The following is a 19,614-nucleotide window of genomic DNA, read 5'->3' as shown; positions in this document are numbered from 1 at the left end:
GTATCTAAAAAAAAATGTTCAGCCGATTGCCGATATTTAAGGCTGATAGACTTAAAAAAAAAAAAATTTTTTTTTCTTTTCAAAGCACGTAGAATATAAAGGCAATTTCTAAAAAAGAAATGCTTCAACAGCTTCAAATGCACTGACTCAGACTTAAAGGATTAATTGCTACCAAACCAATAGAGGTGTGCAAAATTTCCGATTCTTAGATTATTCGCGATTCGGCCGTGGAAGATTCGAGAACGATTCACAAACGTCCAAATTCCGATTATTGAAATATGCCAAGTAAAGTGGAAGTACAACACACTCAGCGCGCCGCGCGGTCAATGAGCAACAGAGTGAGAGTAGCTAAACATCATGCTTCTCATTACCCGGCCCCTCGGGTAATGCGAATGCTCAACTCACGGCTCTAGCTCAACTCATGCCACGAGATAAAAAAACACAACAACATACCTGACTGCTGCTGAAAAGCTGCTACAAAGTTAGGACTAGATGCAATACGGTAGCGGTAGCGGTAGCAGCACATCTACAAAAAGCTAGATGCAGACGTAGTAAACGGCCGCCATCTTAAAGCAGTACTCCTCCCTGCAAGGCTGTTGTAGCGAACCTTCCAAGCAAACCTAATTAACTTTTTATCTAAAATACTCCTAAATCGGTAAAATATTGACTTGAATCTATCTTTAAAATAGTTTTAAAACTTTCACATGTCGAAAGTAGACAAAAGGGAAATTATGGATTAACGGGAGCAATTTTAACAACTTTAACGGTTGATTCACAACATTAAATTAATTGAATGTAGTTTAAAGCTGCTGATACAGAATGGGGACTGGAGTTTTTTATTTACTGTTATTTTTGTATATTTGTTTACTGCTATATGTTAACTTGATACTGAAATAGTAGTTTGGTTTAGCCTGAGAGTATTTTTGAACAATTTTGGAACTAATGTACAAAACATTTCAAAAAAAAAAAAAAAAAAAAGGAGGGGGGTGCATCAATAATCGTTTTAGAATCAAATCGGAGCCTCTCAATCGTAATCGTAATCGAATCGTTAGGTGCCCAAAGATTCCCAAGTCCATATATCGGCCCGATACATCACCCGGCTGATATCTGTTGACCTCTGCTGTTAACAGGCTGTACACTTCAGCTTACTACAAACTGGCTTCTTTGTGAGTCACTTTCAGGGACAACGGTCGCAACATTAGACAGCTATTCAATGGTTTATTAGATTTTGGTCGGTTTAAAAAATCTTTTTATGCAGTTACAATTATTATACAGTAGTTTTTGATAATATTTTTGTATAATACATTTATAAATTCATAGTGCTGCAACGATTAATCGATTAACTCGAGTATTCGATTAGAAAAAAAATATTCTGATTAAATTTTGTTGCTTCAAGTATTCGTTTAATTAAATTGGCGTGGATACACTGCCCTCTGGTCTCCCTGTTTTCACATGGCTGAATCCAACTGCTCTCTTTTAAGACCAACGTAAGTTTTTGTTTGAGCTAATGTTTTTTAATGCATTAATAATTTGGTTTATATCTATATTTAGCAGTTTTTGTGGGAATATGTGTCTGAACCATTTGTTAAGAGCATTGTAAAACAAACTTTAGCATTTTATAGCATTTAAGCTAGCGGACTTTTTCTATGTAAGTTAGCCAATTGTCTTTTTGTCGTACATGGATCCTCATTTTAAAAAAAAGTTTGAGGCTCAGCTCAGGTATTTTAATTTTTCATGTTCCTTATCCGATTACTCGATTATTCGAAGTAACTAGTCCATCGATTAATCGACTACTAAAATATTCGATAGCTGCAGCCCTATGAATTAATGTATTATTGGCATTTAAATACATACTGATTACCACCTCAATAACCTAAAGTTGACTTTTTGTAATTGATTTTTTTTAACATACTGTTTAAAGCACTACATGCCATTGATAGCGATTGACGGCCAATTCATTTAAACTGGGAAGAGTGGCTGTTAATGCTCATGTTTCATGAACAAAACGTTCATTTGCCCCTGTCAGCCAAAATGGATTGGAGGATTAAAAACATGATTTGTGCCCAAAAGAGTCAAAATGTGCTTTTATGTATTGATAAAAATAAAATAAAACAAATGTATATGTAGGTCTGCTATCCTAACCCCAATACTTTTGTAATTGTGTGTTTGCGTGTTTGTTCTCGGTTGCCTTAGGAACTCGGCTACCTTGGGACGAGCAGTGGCTGATCGAGTCCCTCTCGGACTCCACCATATACATGGCTTATTACACAGTGGCCCATCTTCTCCAGGGAGGTGTGCTCAACGGACAGGGGGCCTCGCCGCTGGGCATCCAGTAAGGACACAAACCGCATGTCGGGAACGGAAACAACGCATCATATACGGGCAATTTGTGTGTTTGTCTTAGACCGCAGCAGATGACCAAAGAGGTGTGGGACTTCATCTTTTTCAAAACATGCCCTTTCCCGAAAACGGACATCCCAAAAGAGCATCTGCAGAGGCTCAGGAGAGAGTTTGAGTACTGGTACCCGGTGGACGTACGCGTGTCTGGTAAAGACCTGGTGCCCAACCACTTGTCGTACTACCTCTACAACCACGTGGCCATGTGGCCTAATGACAGGTGGGTTTGTGTTAATACTCTGTCTAAAAATCATTTTGACTGTGACAGAATAAGCAAAAGGGAATCTTCATCCTGATACGGATAACTGAAAATTGGAGATTCCCAGTGTGGAAATTACAAGGAAATGAGCAAATACGTATGTTTGAGATCATTTCAGATGTCTTGCTTGAGTTACGTTTTGCAAAATGTGATTTTTGAACACTTCACAATGTTCATATCATGATGATGAAACTCTTAAGCGATCAAATTGGTGTTTATGAAATGTTTTCACCTAGTGAACTAGTAAATACAATATACTAGCATATCATCAAAACAATAGAAAATCACATATTTTATGACATTTGTCATTTTTTTCGTTTATAGGATGCAATTTGGATGTAACAGAGGAGACATTTTGTGCTAAAGTTAGCCCTCACCCTAGCTTTATTATTATAATAGCTAACATTACTTTGGATACTTGATGAGAAAACTATAATGTTACAAATAAACCTTTTGAAAGTGTGTGGGATGCACAACGCAAAAAGCCCTCAGTCCGACGCTATCCTCTTCCGTCTTCCTCACTAGCCCGCTGGACAGCGGCAAAGAAAAACTCTCACGCCGCTCGTTATGCGTTTGTTCTTTAATCCAACAAAAAGTAATCCCCTGCAAACAAAACAGCAGATGAGAGTCTGAAGAAACGAAAATTAATCCACTTGAAAGGTAAATCCACAAATATAGAGAGGTAAAGAGAATGGTCAAAAAAACTGTTGGGCTCTTATGGTTCCTCCTTCCTGCCTTCACGCCAACTGACTCGCCCAAACAGCTCTCGCTGCACATTTATAATCGTACGACGTGATGTAACAAGCCAGTCCTACGAAACCAAACAAACAAATAACATAGTGCACACGTTATGATAAACCACACTAAACGTACATCATAAAATTGCAAAATGTGATTTTTTTTTTTTTTTTTAAAGGAGTTCAAAGATAAATTTGCTTATCACGATTGAATTTCCCTGCGAATACCTGTGCTTAACTTCAACTGGTATAAATAATTTAATGAGGATCGAAGTACTACAAAATGTTAACAAATTGGTTAACTTGCATGGCAAAAGTCCGCTAGCTTAAAATGCTAACCTTTTTTTTTTTCTATTTATGTATTTTTTTTTTCATTTAAACAATGCTCTTAACGGTTAAACCACATATTCCCACAAAACAATGCTAAATACACCTCTAAACTGAATTACGAGTGAATAAATAATGTTAGTTAGAAGAGAAAAAAAAACTTACAACCTTATGTTGGTCTTAACAGTGAGCAGCTGGATCCAGTAACGTTAGATTAGTTATGTCATATTCACTGTTGCCACTAGAGGACAGTGTGTCTATCCAAATCAATAAAATTGAATGCAAATACCAAATACCTGCGCTTAACTTCAACTGGTATAAATAATTTAATGAGGATCGAAGTACTACAAAATGTTAACAAATTGGTTAACTTGCATGGCAAAAGTCCGCTAGCTTAAAATGCTATAAAATGCTAACCTTTATTTATTTATTTTTTTAATTTAAACAATGCTCTTAACGGTTAAACCACATATTTCCACAAAAAAAATGCTAAATACACCTCTAAACCAAATTACGAATGAATAAACGTTGTTAGTAAAAAAAAAAAAAAACTTACCTTATGTTGGTCTTAACAGTGAGCAGCTGGATCCAGCAATGTTAGATTAGTTGTCATGTTCACTGTTGCCACTAGAGGACAGTGTGTCCATCCAAATCAATAAAACGGAATGCAAACTCTTTTAAAACAAACCATTACAGTGCCACTGTAATTAAAAGAATCTTTGAAGCAGCAAAATTTGATTCAAAGCTTTTTTTCTAATCGAAATACTCGAGTTAATCAATTAATTGTTGCAGCACTATTGCACACCACTATAGTGAAGTTATTGACTTCAATCTCGCAATCTGTCTTTTAAAGTGCGACAAACTTTCCTATAAAACATCACATTGTTTTCATGTCCACAGTGGGAAATGGCCACAGGCCGTGAGAGCCAACGGGCATCTGCTTCTCAATTCTGAGAAGGTGCGTCAAACTGTGATATTGAATCAAAACCAATGAGTCACAACTAACTGATTTTTGCACTACTTTTAATGGAGTTCTCTAGCATAGGATCTGCGGCGTGTGGTACTGACATCTGCTTTTCTTGTCCACCAGATGTCCAAATCAACTGGAAACTTCCTCACGCTGAGCCAAGCCATCAAAAAGTTCTCAGCAGACGGTACGTTGATCTTGTCAGCAGCATTTTTGCGTTCTTCTAAACTAGACACCTGACAAATTGAATTGTGGGTAATAATGAGTTGGAGCAAAACATTCAAAACAATTTTTTTTGCCAGAAAAGTCATTTGTGTCCATATGATTTATCGCTGGAAGGTTACTAACAAATACGTATGTAATAAGGAAAATATCAGACACTACCAGTCCTCTGAGGTTTTTATTGAACTTGAATGAAAAGTTGTATTAATACTATACTCGTTTTATTATTTTTTTTAACATTTTAATTAGCGTTGTTCATCGAAGCTCAACTAAAACAGCTGCCAAGTGCATGAGTCATTACGCGTTATTGTACAATAAACATTTTGTTTAAAAGTAAATGGCATCATTTAAATTCCTAATGAGATGCAGGCCTCTGCCAGACATAATTTACTGCCCTATTAAAAACGACTTCCTCTATAATCATTTCATTTGTTTTAATCAAAGTTTAGCCATTAAATTGGCTCGTATTCCATATGGAAGTACAAATTCTAGCCCAGACTGCAAATGTAAGATTCACCTTATGTTTTATTTCTTGGCCTGAAATGAATTCATTCACGTTTGTGCCTCAAAGAGCGCGTCAACATACTTTTACTTCTCTTACGGAGCCCCTAAAGGGACATCGACAGAAATAAAATAAATTTAAGCAACTGGTGCGCCCCGGATAAGTTTCTGGTGTGCACCAGAAACATCAGATCTGGTAAACATTAGCATTATATAGCATTTAAGCTGGCGGACTTTTGCTATGCAAGTTAGCCAATTGTTGTAAACATTAGCATTATATAGCATTTAAGCTAGCGGAGTTTTGCTATGCAAGTTAGCCAATAGAGGCAGTCGGACATCCGGGCATTTAATGAAGTCACCAGCCACAACAAAGCGTCGCCATATTGACAATGGGGTAAAAGACCAGTCACTTATAATAGAAACGCATTGAACTTTCGTCTTATTTGCCGTCTTTTTTCCGTCGGAATGGCTAAAAGTTGCTGTGTTGCGGGTTGTCACACAAGGAAGAGTTCAGAGCCGCATTTGAAGTTCGTCATTCTTCCACGTGAGAAAAAAAGGAGAAACAAATGGCTGAGCGCAATTAATCGAGGAACAGTAAAACAAGATGGTTACGTGGAGTATTTTCGCCTGTGGGAACCTAAATCCAAGCACATTTACGTTTGCAGCCGACATTTTATTACTGGTGAGTTTAATCGATTATTTTTTGCCTCAATTAGCTGCTACGATTCAATAGACTAGGCAGTGGTTATTTTTACCTTAACCGGCAACTCGCAAAGCGTTTTTTTTCTTTTGCCATGAACTACTCTGATTAGTCAATCGGTATATTATTGGCCTGGTGGAAATTGGTTTTTTTGCCGTGACGAGTTGACGGCTAAATAAAGCTTGGAGGCGAATTACCGGTAACGGCAGAAATAATCACTTCATATATACTACCAATTTTCTCAGTTCCACACAGTACATATTCCACGTAAATGATAAAGGTCAACTTACTGGGTGACTTATGAGGTAGTTGTAGATGTTTCCAAACTCCACTGCAGGTCATTCCTTTGTTTATCCAGCTATCAGCTGCGACTTTGTATTGGCAGCTTTGTACGCCAATAAACGCTCATTTTAAATTGCATCACCTCCTCGCGTCTGTCGGCAGTGACTCGTGATAATAGTAAGCCACGTTTAAGACGTTTTTAGGAAAAAACACGCAAAACACACCTGAAATGTATGAATTTCAGACGTCTGTCTATGGAATGTTTAGCTGTGCGTACCCCCTTCACAAAATAGCGACATGTTGCTAAGCGAGGTGACGTCATCGTGACATCACGCCGACTTCCTCCATGGTTGTAAACATTAGCATTATATAGCATTTAAGCTAGCGGACTTTTGCTATGCAAGTTAGCCAATTGTTCAATTCAATTCAATTCAATTTTATTTGTAAAGCCCTAAATCATAACAGATGTCTCAAAGGGCTTGCAGAGGCAATATGATACACAATTAGAAATGAAGCAACAAAGATGAATAGATACAGTTCAAGTCCTGGGTATCCCCTATCCTTAAGACCCTCCATGCCGGCAAGGAAAAGCTCCAAAAACTCCAGAGTCAATTGGGAGAAAAATGAGAAACCTCGGGGAGTACCACAGTCAGGAGAGATCCACTCCCAGGACGGATAGACAGGAACCCCAAAACTGCTAAGGGGAATTAGCAAGCGAAGTTACAGTCCGTAAAAATGCAGTGGAGTAAAGGAGCAAGAAGAGGTCCATCTAGCCAGATGAGACGGGGGCAGCAGCGAGGACGTCTATCCAGCCAGGGGTCCGGACAGTCAGGAGGTTGCAGCTGAAAAATAGCCCCTCCCGAGAGGGGAGGGGGGAAAGGGGACACCGGGTGACTAGTGATGAAGAGACTAGACAACTAGATATTAACATTGGAAAATAGAAATAAAGTAAAACAAGTGGTAGGTAGAGTAAGAAAAGTGGTAGGTAGAGTAAGAAAAGGAGATAGAACTCAGTGGCTGTACTTCCCCCAGCATTATAGCTTCTAGTGCAGCTTAGACTAAACTGTGAGTCTACTCCGACTTCAACTAGCCCAGTGCTTCTCAATTATTTTCTGCGACGCCCCCCCAAGCAAGACGTAAATGTTTCGCGCCCCCCCAAACTCTCTGCCGTCACTGTAAATAGTATTATTTGTCTATAAAATTACTATCATAAATACGCATCTGCCTAATATTGTGTCCCTTTTTTCTAATAAAGAAAAAAAGTAACATAGATCAACTTATAATAAAGTATAACTTTATTAACATTGTTTTGTTTGTAACAGAGAAGACTTGACGTGCATCAATTTGCCTGAATTAAAAAAAAGTCACATTCAAACTGTAAAAATACACTCAAGGTACATTTTTGACCATTTGATACTGAAAAATAAAATGTAATAAAATCAGTAAATAATAACAAATTCAAATTGATTAGAAACATTCCCTCATGAGGACAAAATGCCAAAAAATTTGACCGAAAAAACAAAAATGAATAAAGGGAAAAGAAAAGAATGTCCTTGGACAGAAGGACAGTTTTTATTTTTGCTGCTCACACTCAGTATTACCTCCTTTGCAATGGTGTGGAGTCATTTTGCAATGAGTATGCTAACAATGCTCACTGGTTTACTGATATAACACTGACAAAGCAGGACGATTGTTGGCAATATTCGGCACGTTTTCGCTGAAAAACAATCAAGCGGCTTATCAATGAGATTGGGGTCGAATGTCTTTAAGTGGCGTCTTAATTGATTTGGCTTCTGGCGGTCCGCTATAATTATTTTTAGACACAGTAAACAGTCTTTCCTCATCACCCACAGTATTAAAAGTCAAAGCTAAAAGGCAAACGGCACGAACAAAGCGCATTCTCGACGGCCGAAGTAGAACTGTAGGTGAGGGCGGTCGTCGTGACGATCCCAAGCCGAAAATGGCACTTATCGGGCGGCGGCGTGAGAACCGGACAAGACAGTGGGTCGCTGCGTGAGTGAGTCCGGTTGGAAAACGGCTTTCGAAAACGGCGGCGGCGCACTGCTCTTCATATTTGTTTTCTGTGTGATGAGTGCTCTTCCTTAGTTCAAAAATACTGCACGCACTCTGAAAATGAGAGCGCCACTGCCACCCACTGAGTGGATGCGCAAGTACACTTTATTCCAGTACGGCAGAAAGAAAAAAAAAAGCATGTTCCCCGAGGTCACATGCTAAAATGCTATATAATGCTAATGTTGACCAGATAGTTTTTGGTACGCACCAGATTGATTAAATTAATTTTATTTCTGTCGATGTCACTTTAGGGGGTCTGTAATTTTTTGCTGGCCGAGTTGAGTAATTGATGGATATACACACTACGTGTTACATTGCGCGTCTGGGAGCTTCTGCTCCGACAGGAGCCCGATTAAGGTCACGACCCGTCTTGCACCTGTCACCACTGGTGCCTTTCGGGTGTTGAGAGTCGGTTTCAGCCTGTAGATGGAGACAAAGGCCCCGGAAGGCGTGTTTCTGTTCATTGTTGCTGTGCGGTTCAGCAATTCGACAGCTGGGGGATCAACAGTGTGTGTAAAAATTAACTGACAGAATGTGGGTGGGTGAGGAAGATGGGTATGGGGGGTGATATCGAAGTGATGTCTAATTAAGGCATCTTTTGATGAAGATGTCTCCTTGCTGGAAGTGGTGTCTGCTGGGTATTTGCGGAGTCTCAAGCTGGCAGTCATTGTGCAAGATTAAGAGATGGAGTCATTTGTCCTGGTGTTTGCTGTGCATGAATTACCGCCTTTCCTCAAATAGCCTTGTCCACTCTGATAGGTCCTTATTTCGAGGCTAGGTGTTTGTTCTGGTGGATCAATGAGATGCTTAGCCTCGAATGCAAGGTTTCTTTTTTTCCCCACTAGCCTAAAATTAAGACGTTATTTACGACTGGAACTCCAGTTTTTCATCTTCAGTGTGCATTTTTTGGCTTGTGCGACTTATACTCATGTGCGACCTATAGTTCAAAAAGTACGGTAAATCGCCGTATTTACTGTTCTGTTACTCTGGGCTTAACAAATTAGCTGTAAAGGCACCCAAAGTCCTCACTGTTTACCTTTTTTTTGTCTTAGGTATGCGTCTGGCATTGGCAGACGCAGGCGATACGGTGGAAGATGCCAACTTTGTGGAGACCATGGCAGATGCCGGCATCCTACGCCTTTACACTTGGCTAGAGTGGGTGAAGGAGATGATAGCTAACCAGAACAACTTGAGAACAGGCCCTGCAGACACCTTCAATGATCGAGTTTTTGCCAGGTAAATTTTGAATTTTCTTTTAAGATAAAGGCTGTAGATATGGAAGAATTTCAGAGGCAGCTTTTGAAAAACACATTAACTGCAATCCATTTGAACTGTCAGCCTCTCTCAGTTCAAATGGATTGGACATCTGTTACCATCAATGCCAATGAATGAGTTAACCCTCAGACTGAACTTTAAGGCTTTGTTGGACTCGCAGCCCAAATCTGATTTTTAGCCCATTCAGTTTGAAATTTAATCGCTCTTATGTTGTCTGAACAGTCCCAAAGCACCGAAATCTTATTTTTGCGAGACTGCTAGAAACCACTCATGGAAGGTACAGTGGGGCAAATAAGTATTTAGTCAACCACTAATTGTGCAAGTTCTCCCACTTGAAAATATTAGAGAGGCCTGTATTTGTCAACATGGGTAAACCTCAACCATGAGAGACAGAATGTGGAGGGGAAAAAAATGAAAATCACATTGATTGATTTTTAAATAATTTATTTGCAAATCATGGTGGAAAATAAGTATTTGGTCAAAACCAAAAGTTCATCTCAATACTTTGTTATGTACCCTTTGTTGGCAATAACGGAGGCCAAATGTTTTCTGTAACTCTTCACAAGCTTTTCACACACTGTTGCTGGTAATTTGGCCAAGAGACCTAGCTGTTAAAATATTGTCTGTAAAAGTTTTTAAGCAATAAAACAAACAACAAAAATTATTGAAATGAACAAGAATCCTACAACGTATTTTTATAATGGGTCAAAATCATTTTTCGAGGAGATCGTGTGACGAGCACCTAAGACACTAGCTTTTGCTTTGCTAAGCCAAAACTACACCTGTAGAGGAAAGATGGGTATTTAGAATTTCTGTAAACCTAAGCTTTCAAACGCAACCAACAACTGAGCTTGAACAGTTTCATATTTATGTATATATACAGTATTGGCCAAAAGTTTGGCGATACCTCAAAGGTAGACACTTTGAAGAATGTAGAATATAAACAGTTTTCAGTTATTTCACTTTTTTTTTTTGCCATTCCACATGTTTGTTCATAGTGTTGATGTATTCAGAGAGGGTTTACAATAGTAGGGAAAATATATTAAACGTAAAAATGTTTAGGTGTGTCCAAACTTTTGACTTTTGTTTCAGTCATCAACATGCTTTGCCCCCAGCCCCACAAAAGTAAAACTCCGCCTATGGTTACAAACACTGACAATAAAATGTGCATAAAGGCTGGTTACAAACTGTAGAAGTGCTGGCTGTCTTGTTACCTGTAGGCTTTGCTTCGAGTTTTGTCGCGTTGTCCTGTAATTCCAAGTGCTTCCTTGTTGAATTGGATGTAGAGTTTTTAGCGGCCGACAGTCTTTTTCAGCCATCGTTAAGTTTGCAATGCACAGAGATATTTTTGTCATCTTGACTGGACAGAAATGTGAAGTCATGGCTGTATTTCCAGTGAGCAAAGGCATCCATTTGCGGTATATGTTCTGCTTTTCACTGTTTGCCTCGTCAGAATGCTATGTTGTTGACCGCCGTGGCAGACAGCCTCAAACAGCATCGTAATACACGTGACCAGTTTTCAGTGTTGTTAATTTTACTTTAAAAAAGTAATTAATTACAGTTACAAATTACTTATCCTAAAAAGTAATTGCGTTAGTAACTCAGTTACCTGAATGTAAGTTTCCTGAATGTAAGAGTAATTAGTTACTTGGCAAAGTAAATAGTGATAAATTTCATGGTTTTTTTTTTTCTCAAAAAAAACAACAAAAAAACAGGTCACACAATGGGAAGTTTAAAAGGTTTTGGGGACAATTGGCCCTAGCCCAATTCTTTACCCTCCACTTAACTAGACACAAGGGTATTGCGATAAGATAGTAACCTTTGCTATGTGTGGAAGTCATTTAAAGTTGTGAATCATCCGTTAAAGTTGTTAAAATTGCTCCCGTTATTGCATTAGTTCCCTTCTGTCTGCTTTCAACATGTGTATGTTTTAAAACTGTTTCCTCATTTAAAGATAGATTTAAGTCAAGATTTTGCTGATTTAGGAGCATTTTAGATTTAAAATAAATGAATAAATAAAGTCAGGTTCGCCAGGAAGGATCTCCACATCAGAGCCTTTCTGAGAGGTCTACTGCTTTAAGATGGCGGCTCTTTACTAATGCATGTAGTCCATAAAACATGTTGCCAATGCAGCTGTGTCTGTCATTTGCATCTAGTTCTATAATATGTGATATATACCGTATCATGTGGGCGTAGTTTGTAGGCTATGGCTACAGTCAGGTATTATTGGAGCCACGTGGTATCGCGTTTGCAATGGCGTCTTCCCCACTCATGCTCTGCTCTCTCGTCTCCGTGAGTCCGTCTCTCTCATACTTTTTTTATTCAACCAACTTAGTAACGCATAATAACGCACGCCTTTCCTGCCTCAGTAACGGTAACGGCGTTGCCAAAATGAGAAAATTAATTAGATTACTCATTACTGAAAAAAATAACGCTGTTAGTAACGCCGTTATTAACAACACTGCCTGTTTTTTTTTTTTTCCCCCCGATGAGAAATGCTCTTCGTACATGACTACAGTATTGTTCATTCTACATACATTATGAGGCAAAAACAAAATGATAACGCGCAGGCACTGGGAAACTAACTTTAATCGGATTACTGGCTTGGAAAAATGAACGCGTTAGATGACTCGTTACTGTAATCTGATTACTTTCTTCAGTAACGCGTTACTGACAACACTGGTCACGAGTGACACAACCAGACACTGCTAAGATGCAGACTAAATACACTTAAAATGTCACGTCGTGTGAACATGTGACAGAAACTATGGCATATTTTCGTCTCGTCGGACGAAAACTGTCATGAGTCTCATTATGTTTTAGTCTCCCAAAATACGTTTTTAGCTCGTTAGTCTCATCATAGTCATGAAAAAAAAAAATTTCGTTGCCATCGTTGAAGAAAACAACACTGTACACGTCCTAAATATAGTGTGAACACTCAGCCCTGAGAATCAGATTTGAGGACGAATCAGATATGCTTGCAGTCTGAACACAGCCTAAAGGATTTTATTTCTTGGCCAGCGAGATGAATTCCGGAATATTGAAGACGGAGCAACACTATGAAAGAATGATGTTCAAGGAAGCTTTGAAGTGCGGCTTCTTCGAGTTTCAGGTCAATAAAATTCTTTCATCCTCCGTAGCTATTTACAATTATTTACTCTTCTCCCAAATCCTTCCAGAAGCTCGATTAATATGAATATTTGCTCCAGGCTGCTAAAGATAAATACAGGGAGCTGGCTATTGAGGGGATGCACAGAGAGTTGGTTTTCCAGTTCATCGAGAGACAAACGCTACTGCTGGCGCCCATCTGTCCGCACCTGTGCGAGTATACCTGGACTCTGCTGGGCAAGGTAAGAATTTGTACTTCTGCCAAATGCGTTTTTGGTCTTCTCATAAAGGAATACCGGCGGGTAGTTCAAACCTTACTTTCATCCTTGACCGTGTTGAGCTCCTTTTTAACACTTGAAAGGAGCTGTTACACAAAGCAACGTTTTAAAAGCTGATGCGAATATATATTCATGAGTACCCCCACCATCAACCCTTTTTCAATCCACTTCCAACACTCTTACTCAACCTGACCACCAGGAGCTTTTCTGTGCACTTACTTTGTATGGTTTTCTAATAATATAAAGGGCCAGGAACATTTTATATAATTACGAACACACTAATGTTCACGAACAAAAGGAGGCTGCTGTGCTGGAAATCAGGTCTTCGGTCATCACCTAGCAACAACTCCCAAGTCGTATAATATAGTTCTATTTCATGAACAATTTAATCCTACTTTTTATTACAAAGTCCAACTAAAAATGCTTCATTTTTTCCATCTGACTGCTCTTACAGTCTACTTCTGTGACTAAAGCATCATGGCCCATCGCCGGTCCAGTGGATGAGATTCTCATCCGCTCCTCTCAGTACTTGATGGAAACGGCACACGACCTTCGACTGAGACTTAAGGCTTACATGGTTCCCCCCAAAAATAAGGTACAAAGTCGATTAGTGGTTAGTTTTGTTTCTATGCAGGTGACCCAAATTTATATGCAACATAGTGAAGGAGATAGTACCTTTTCTCGTAGGCACTGTCTAATAGGGGTGTGACAAAATATCAAAATGGTGATATATCGTGATGCTTTGTATCCCAAAAGGTTATCGATATGCTCCTGTCAAGAATTGAGATATTGTTAAAATTTTTAATTGAGTTAATCACAGCTTAATTAATCATAATTAATCGCAATTCAAACCATCTATAAAATATGCCACATTTTTCTGTAAGTTATTGTTGGAATGGAAAGACACAAGACGGATATATACATTCAACATACTGTACATAAGTACTGTGTTTATTATAACAATAAATCAACAAGATGGCATTAACATTAACATTCTGGTAAAGCGATCCATGGATAGAATGATTTTTAGTTCTTAAAAGATAAATGTTAGTACAAGTTATAGAAAATTTATATTAAAACCCCTCTTAATGTTTTATTTCTAATAAAATTTGTAAAATTTTCAAACAAAAAAATCAACTAGTAGCTCGCCATTGGTGATGTCAATAATTACACAATGCTCATAAAATCAGTTGCACCAAAGCGCCAGCAGAGGGAGACAAAAAACACAAGTAACAAGTGGACATGACACTATGCCGTCATTTTAATATGTTTGAGCGGGGCATGTGTGTTAATTGCGTCAAATATTTTAACGTGACTAATTTAAGAACTTAATTACCACCCATAACGCGATAATTTTGACAGCCCTAATTTAGATATTTTTCTTTTTCAGAAAGGTGACTCGAAGCCCCCTGCCAAGCCTTCCCACTGCACCATCTACGTGGCTAAGAGCTACCCCGCATGGCAGCACAGTGCTTTATCCTTGCTAGGCAAGCACTACAAGGTCAGCGACATGCGCACGCGTACTGTACATGTAGCATTAAATAGAAGCCCTGACACGGCACCTGTGTTTGTCCTCTTTGTACAGAACAACAACGGCGTCCTTCCTGACAACAAGGTAATAGCGAGCGAGCTGGGAGCGCTGCCTGAGCTGAAGAAGTACATGAAGAGAGTCATGCCCTTTGTTGCCATGATCAAGGTGCGCTTGCAATAATCTGCTTGACCATTTGCATCCAATTATAGTGTGTCAAGTTTACTAGGGAAGGAAAGCGGCCCCATGAATTCTTTAAACCAGCCCACCATACAGTTCGAAAGATGATTAAAATACCGTATTTTCGTAACCATAGGGCGCACTGTATTCATAGGCGGAGTTTGACTTTTGGAGCAGGGAGGGCACAACATGTTGATGACCCCGAAACGCAGTGTCAGCAATAAAATTAATTTACAAGAATATTTGTAATAAAAGGTTGACATGAGCGTTATTTGTTTCCCATCATTCTTGAGGGAAATTCTAAATCAGGCTGCTTAGGCAATACTTTTCGCCAAGATTGTCAACCATTGAATATGATACTCCCGTCGGTGTCGTGCCAATGTAGTCAAAAATTGTATCCCCTGGGTGGAGCCATATGGAGGTGTGATTTGTGTCTTTATTATTCAATCCAAAAAAAAGTTGCTTCAATTAAAAACAAAAAAAAAGTCACTTCAATCAAAAAAAAAAAAAAAAGTGTTTGAATGCAAAAATACATTTGAAACTAAAAAAAATGCATGTGAAAGCTATTTTTCTTTGATTTTATTTATTTTTTTTTTATTTATTTTTTTTTTTGATTGAAGCAACTTTTGTAAAAATGTTGATTTGTGTCTGGGCCACATTTTGGTGTCTGGGCCACATTTTGGCTAGGACATTTTTGTCTTTATTTTTCAATCAAAAAAAAAAAAAATCAATCAAAAAAAGAAAACTTTCAATCATGGAAAAAGTTTTTGAATGCGAAAAATATTTGAGATTGAAAAGTCTGCATTTGAACAATTAATTTTTCACCAAAAAAGTTTTCTTTGAAGCAATCCTTTTTGTGTTTGGGCCATATTAAGGGTAGGACATTTGTGTCTAAATCATTTAATCCCCCAAAAAGTTGCTTCAATCAAAAACAATATTTTCAATCAAAGAAAAAAATCATTTGAAAAATAAAATTGCCCTCCCCTAAATTTTTATTCTTATTTTTGAAAATCATTAGCAAAGCAAATGACCGTCTGAGTTGCCAGTCACATGATCTGTTCTAAAAATAATTTTGACCCATTATAAAAATATATTTTTTTGTTTATTTCGTTCATTTTTGTTGCAGTTTTATTGCTTTACAGCTTTTATATATACAGTGTATTTGATACAGTGTATCAAATACTTGTTCTCCCCACTGTGTATATGAAAGTCAGTTACATGCATTGACACTCTTCGGCCACCAGGGGGGGCATGGCCCCTCCTTAAAATCCGCGTATGACAGTATTTAACACATACACAAGGCGCACCGCATTATTGGGTGCATGAAAAACATACGTTAGCATGCGTGCTAGCATTTTTTTTTTTTTAAAGGCAGCGGGAGCAAAACTGAGTTCAATTGAACTTTATTAAAGAATTGATAAAAGTACTCACATCAATCTTAAACAATCCACAAATCTGTCAAAGTGCTCACCTTCTTCCTCTTAAAAATCACCATATGTGGAAGTTCCTTTTTGTTTCGCGTAGGTGATAGTCTTGAGTTTAAACCGGGCTTGGTAAGCGTGTGTCTTCACAGTCGATACCATTTTCGGGGGTCCTTCGCCAAACCAATGTTATTTAGCCTAACCCCAGTAACACACCAGGCACGTCTATGGCGCGTCAGTGATGCCAGCGCGACAACGCACCACTGACGCTCGCCCCCGATTTCCATAGGACGCGTTTTAGGAGCAGAGCGTCTGTGGAGCGGTTCGATAGGTTCACACGACCATTTGCCTTTCAGACCCTGCGTATTGGTCAGCTTTCTTTCTGACATATGTACACTTACGTTCAGAACGACACACATTTTTACAATAAAACACTTGACACAAAATAATTGGTGTTCAAACGTCCATCTAGTCTGATCAAAATGTAAATTTAGTTGATTAAATCAGCCTAATTTGCCCAACAAAAGTCCGCTAGCTTAAATGCTACAAATGCTAACGTATTTACAATTCTCATAGCAAATCGCTCACACGCAACTCCACAAACTGTAGTTGTAAACTTAATTACAAATGCATACACAAACATATATTAGCTGAAATAACTTACAGCCTTATGTGGGCCAAAGCAGAGCACAGCTTTATCCAGTCTAAACTGATGCCATCTGTTGCAGGAGAACCTTGAAAAAAACGGGCCCAGGGTTTTGGACCTTGAGCTGGAGTTTGACGAGCGGGCAGTTTTGATGGAAAACCTGGTCTACCTAACCAATTCTCTCGAGGTATGTTTACGATAGGCATCTCAACATACAATTAGCTGATGAGTTAATTAGCAAGCTTTTGAATGCATTTCTCAAGTGTTTGATGGATTTCCATGTTTCATGCAGCTGGAGCAGATCGACATCTTATTTGCATCCGAGGGCGACGACAAAGTGAAGGAAGACTGTTGCCCGGGGCAACCGTTCTGCGTGTTCAGATCCGAGGTGACTGCTCATGTGAAGGACGGCTTTGTGATTGTGAAGGTTACATGAATCGGAAATGGACAATTTGTCTCGACAGTTGGCGGTGTGCGTGTCTCTGGTCAACCCTCAGCCGTGCAATGGCCTCTTCACTACCAGGGTCGACATCAGACAGGGGGACAGCAGGGACAACATTGTCCGCAGACTGGTCAAGGTTAACAGACTCATCAAAGGTCGGTTATCTGTGATGGTTCATTTTAAGGGTGCTATGAAATACTACAGCAAGTGATTTTAAAATGATAGCAGAAGCTATCTTGGACACAAATAGTAAAAGGAAAGGCTTCATAATGAAATTCAATCCTAATTAGTCTTCCTTTCTCAGCTGCCTAGGCCCCGCCCACTAAAAAATCTCCAGATTTTTGCAGTTGGCTAGAATGCTCTCCATAGGCTTTCTCTTCTCTTGTTGACATGCGAGCGTTATGCCATTCTGTCAACATGTACTAGCTAGCGCAGCACTGGAAAGCTAGGCATGATCATTAGTTCTGGTTGTGATGTCACAACCAGAATTGCTGAAAAAAAAGTGGGGGGAGTTCCCTCATGCATTGTTTTGGATGGAATAACTATGAAATGGTCACCCGGCAAACCAGATTGATTATTCCATATATGCACTATGAATATATTGAACATATCAATCTGGGAAAGATCTAATCGAGATCTGCATTAATGTCTGTCATTGTGTTGTACATGAAAGTGTGCAGACAAAGTAAATGAGGAAGTGTTGACGACATGTTTTATTTGACAATACCACTGCAATCCTTCTACATGTACAACAATACTTTAATTTAGGGCTGTCAAATGATTAATCGAGTTCATCACAGCTTAAAAAATAATTAATCGTAATTAATCGCAATTCAAACCATCTATAAAATATGCCATATTTTTCTGTAAATTATTGTTGGAATGGTAAGATACTGTACATAAGTACTGTATTTGTTTATTATAACAGTAAATCAACAAGATGGCATTAACATTATTAACATTCTGTTAAAGCGACCCATGGATAGAAAGATAAATGTTAGTACAAGTTAGAGATTTTATATTAAAACCCCTCTTAATGATTTCGTTTTAATAAAGTTTGTAAAATTTTCAATCAAAAAATAAACTAGTACCTCACCATCGTTGATGTCAATAATAATTATGTTGCTGAAGCCTGAAACCCATAAAATCAGTCGCACCCAAGTGCCAGCAGAGGGCGGAAAAACACCAAAAAACACAAGTAACAAGTGGAAAAGACACTTTCCTGTCATTTTAATCTGTTTGAGCGGGGCATGTGCGTTAAATGCGTCAAATATTTTAATGTGACTAATTTAAAAAAAAATTTAATGCCCGTTAACGCGATAATTTTGACAGCCCTACGTTATTTACATCATGAGATAAATTGCGTAACGCCATGAGTAAGTGTATTGCGTCCCAAAGTTGGCTGAGCAAAAGTAGCAGAACCGCCGTTAGCCATGGTTATTGTTGTTCATGTTCTTGACTGCGCGCTCTCGTGGAAGGAAGTGGAAATGCAGAAGAAATTACGGCAGTTTAGATTAAAAAAAGGGGCATTTTTTTAAAAGTACCGATTTGAACGGTTTAAAACATTGTTTTAACCCTTTAAATCAACAGTAATTACAGCATAACAAGGCTTCAAAAATGATATGCGTAAACGTGTCTCTGCGGACATGTCCGGTGTTAAAGGAAAGTCTGTTTCGGTTCAAAATCGATTACTGGAACAGCCTTAGTTCGTGCTTCATGTTTTCATCTTGACACTGTTCCGTTTCTAGATGCGTTAACATCACATTTCCTTTCACCAGATCTCTCTAAAGTGAAGCTGATGAGGTACGAAGACCCCTTGCTGGGCCCCCGTCGGGTGCCCGTGCTGGGGCAGGAGGAACAAGGCAAAGTGGTCATTTCTCCTCAGTCAGTGTTTAGCATCAACCTGGAGGAGAAGAAAGTCACCGTGGCTGATAACGGCCTCACTGTGGACATCGGCGACACGCTGGCCTATCTGGTTCATTAAAATTTAAAGCAAGCTGTCATCATGAAATGTTACAACATGGCAACCAGTCATTTGATTTCAGAACTACAACTAGAAGAAAAAAAACACTTTCTAGAAGCTCATCGTTAAAAAAGTAAGACGGCTATTGTTGTTTTTGTACTGATGGACTCGTGTCTGCTGCTTTGTTTTGTACATCGAAGGCGAGGCATCACAGTCCCTTTTGTTGTGTCTCTATAGATGCTGTTTGCCTACAGTTTTTTTCCCAGAGAAATAATAAAACATCTGAAATGAAATGTTTATTGTGGTGC

The 19,614-nt window shown here is 38.7% G+C and overlaps 1 protein-coding gene across 1 annotated transcript in view; it reads left to right on the top strand.

Moving 5' to 3' along the window:
• Positions 1 to 19,577, top strand: part of lars1b (leucyl-tRNA synthetase 1b) — a 32,426-nt gene extending 12,849 nt beyond the window's left edge. The window contains exons 19-32 of the mRNA XM_057820458.1: positions 2,194 to 2,332; positions 2,405 to 2,617; positions 4,621 to 4,678; positions 4,811 to 4,874; positions 9,518 to 9,701; positions 12,762 to 12,852; positions 12,950 to 13,090; positions 13,581 to 13,721; positions 14,517 to 14,627; positions 14,712 to 14,822; positions 16,984 to 17,088; positions 17,194 to 17,289; positions 17,366 to 17,498; positions 19,122 to 19,577. Coding sequence (XP_057676441.1) covers positions 2,194 to 2,332; positions 2,405 to 2,617; positions 4,621 to 4,678; positions 4,811 to 4,874; positions 9,518 to 9,701; positions 12,762 to 12,852; positions 12,950 to 13,090; positions 13,581 to 13,721; positions 14,517 to 14,627; positions 14,712 to 14,822; positions 16,984 to 17,088; positions 17,194 to 17,289; positions 17,366 to 17,498; positions 19,122 to 19,327 — 1,793 coding nt within the window. The 3' untranslated portion in view covers positions 19,328 to 19,577. The remainder of the gene's footprint in view (positions 1 to 2,193; positions 2,333 to 2,404; positions 2,618 to 4,620; positions 4,679 to 4,810; positions 4,875 to 9,517; positions 9,702 to 12,761; positions 12,853 to 12,949; positions 13,091 to 13,580; positions 13,722 to 14,516; positions 14,628 to 14,711; positions 14,823 to 16,983; positions 17,089 to 17,193; positions 17,290 to 17,365; positions 17,499 to 19,121) is intronic.
• Positions 19,578 to 19,614: the final 37 nt, after the last annotated feature.

Source organism: Corythoichthys intestinalis, chromosome 18 (genome assembly GCF_030265065.1).
Source record: "Corythoichthys intestinalis isolate RoL2023-P3 chromosome 18, ASM3026506v1, whole genome shotgun sequence".
Taxonomy (NCBI): domain Eukaryota; kingdom Metazoa; phylum Chordata; class Actinopteri; order Syngnathiformes; family Syngnathidae; genus Corythoichthys; species Corythoichthys intestinalis.
The sequence above is the reverse complement of the archived record's forward strand: the minus strand, read 5'-3'. Positions and strand labels throughout refer to the sequence as shown.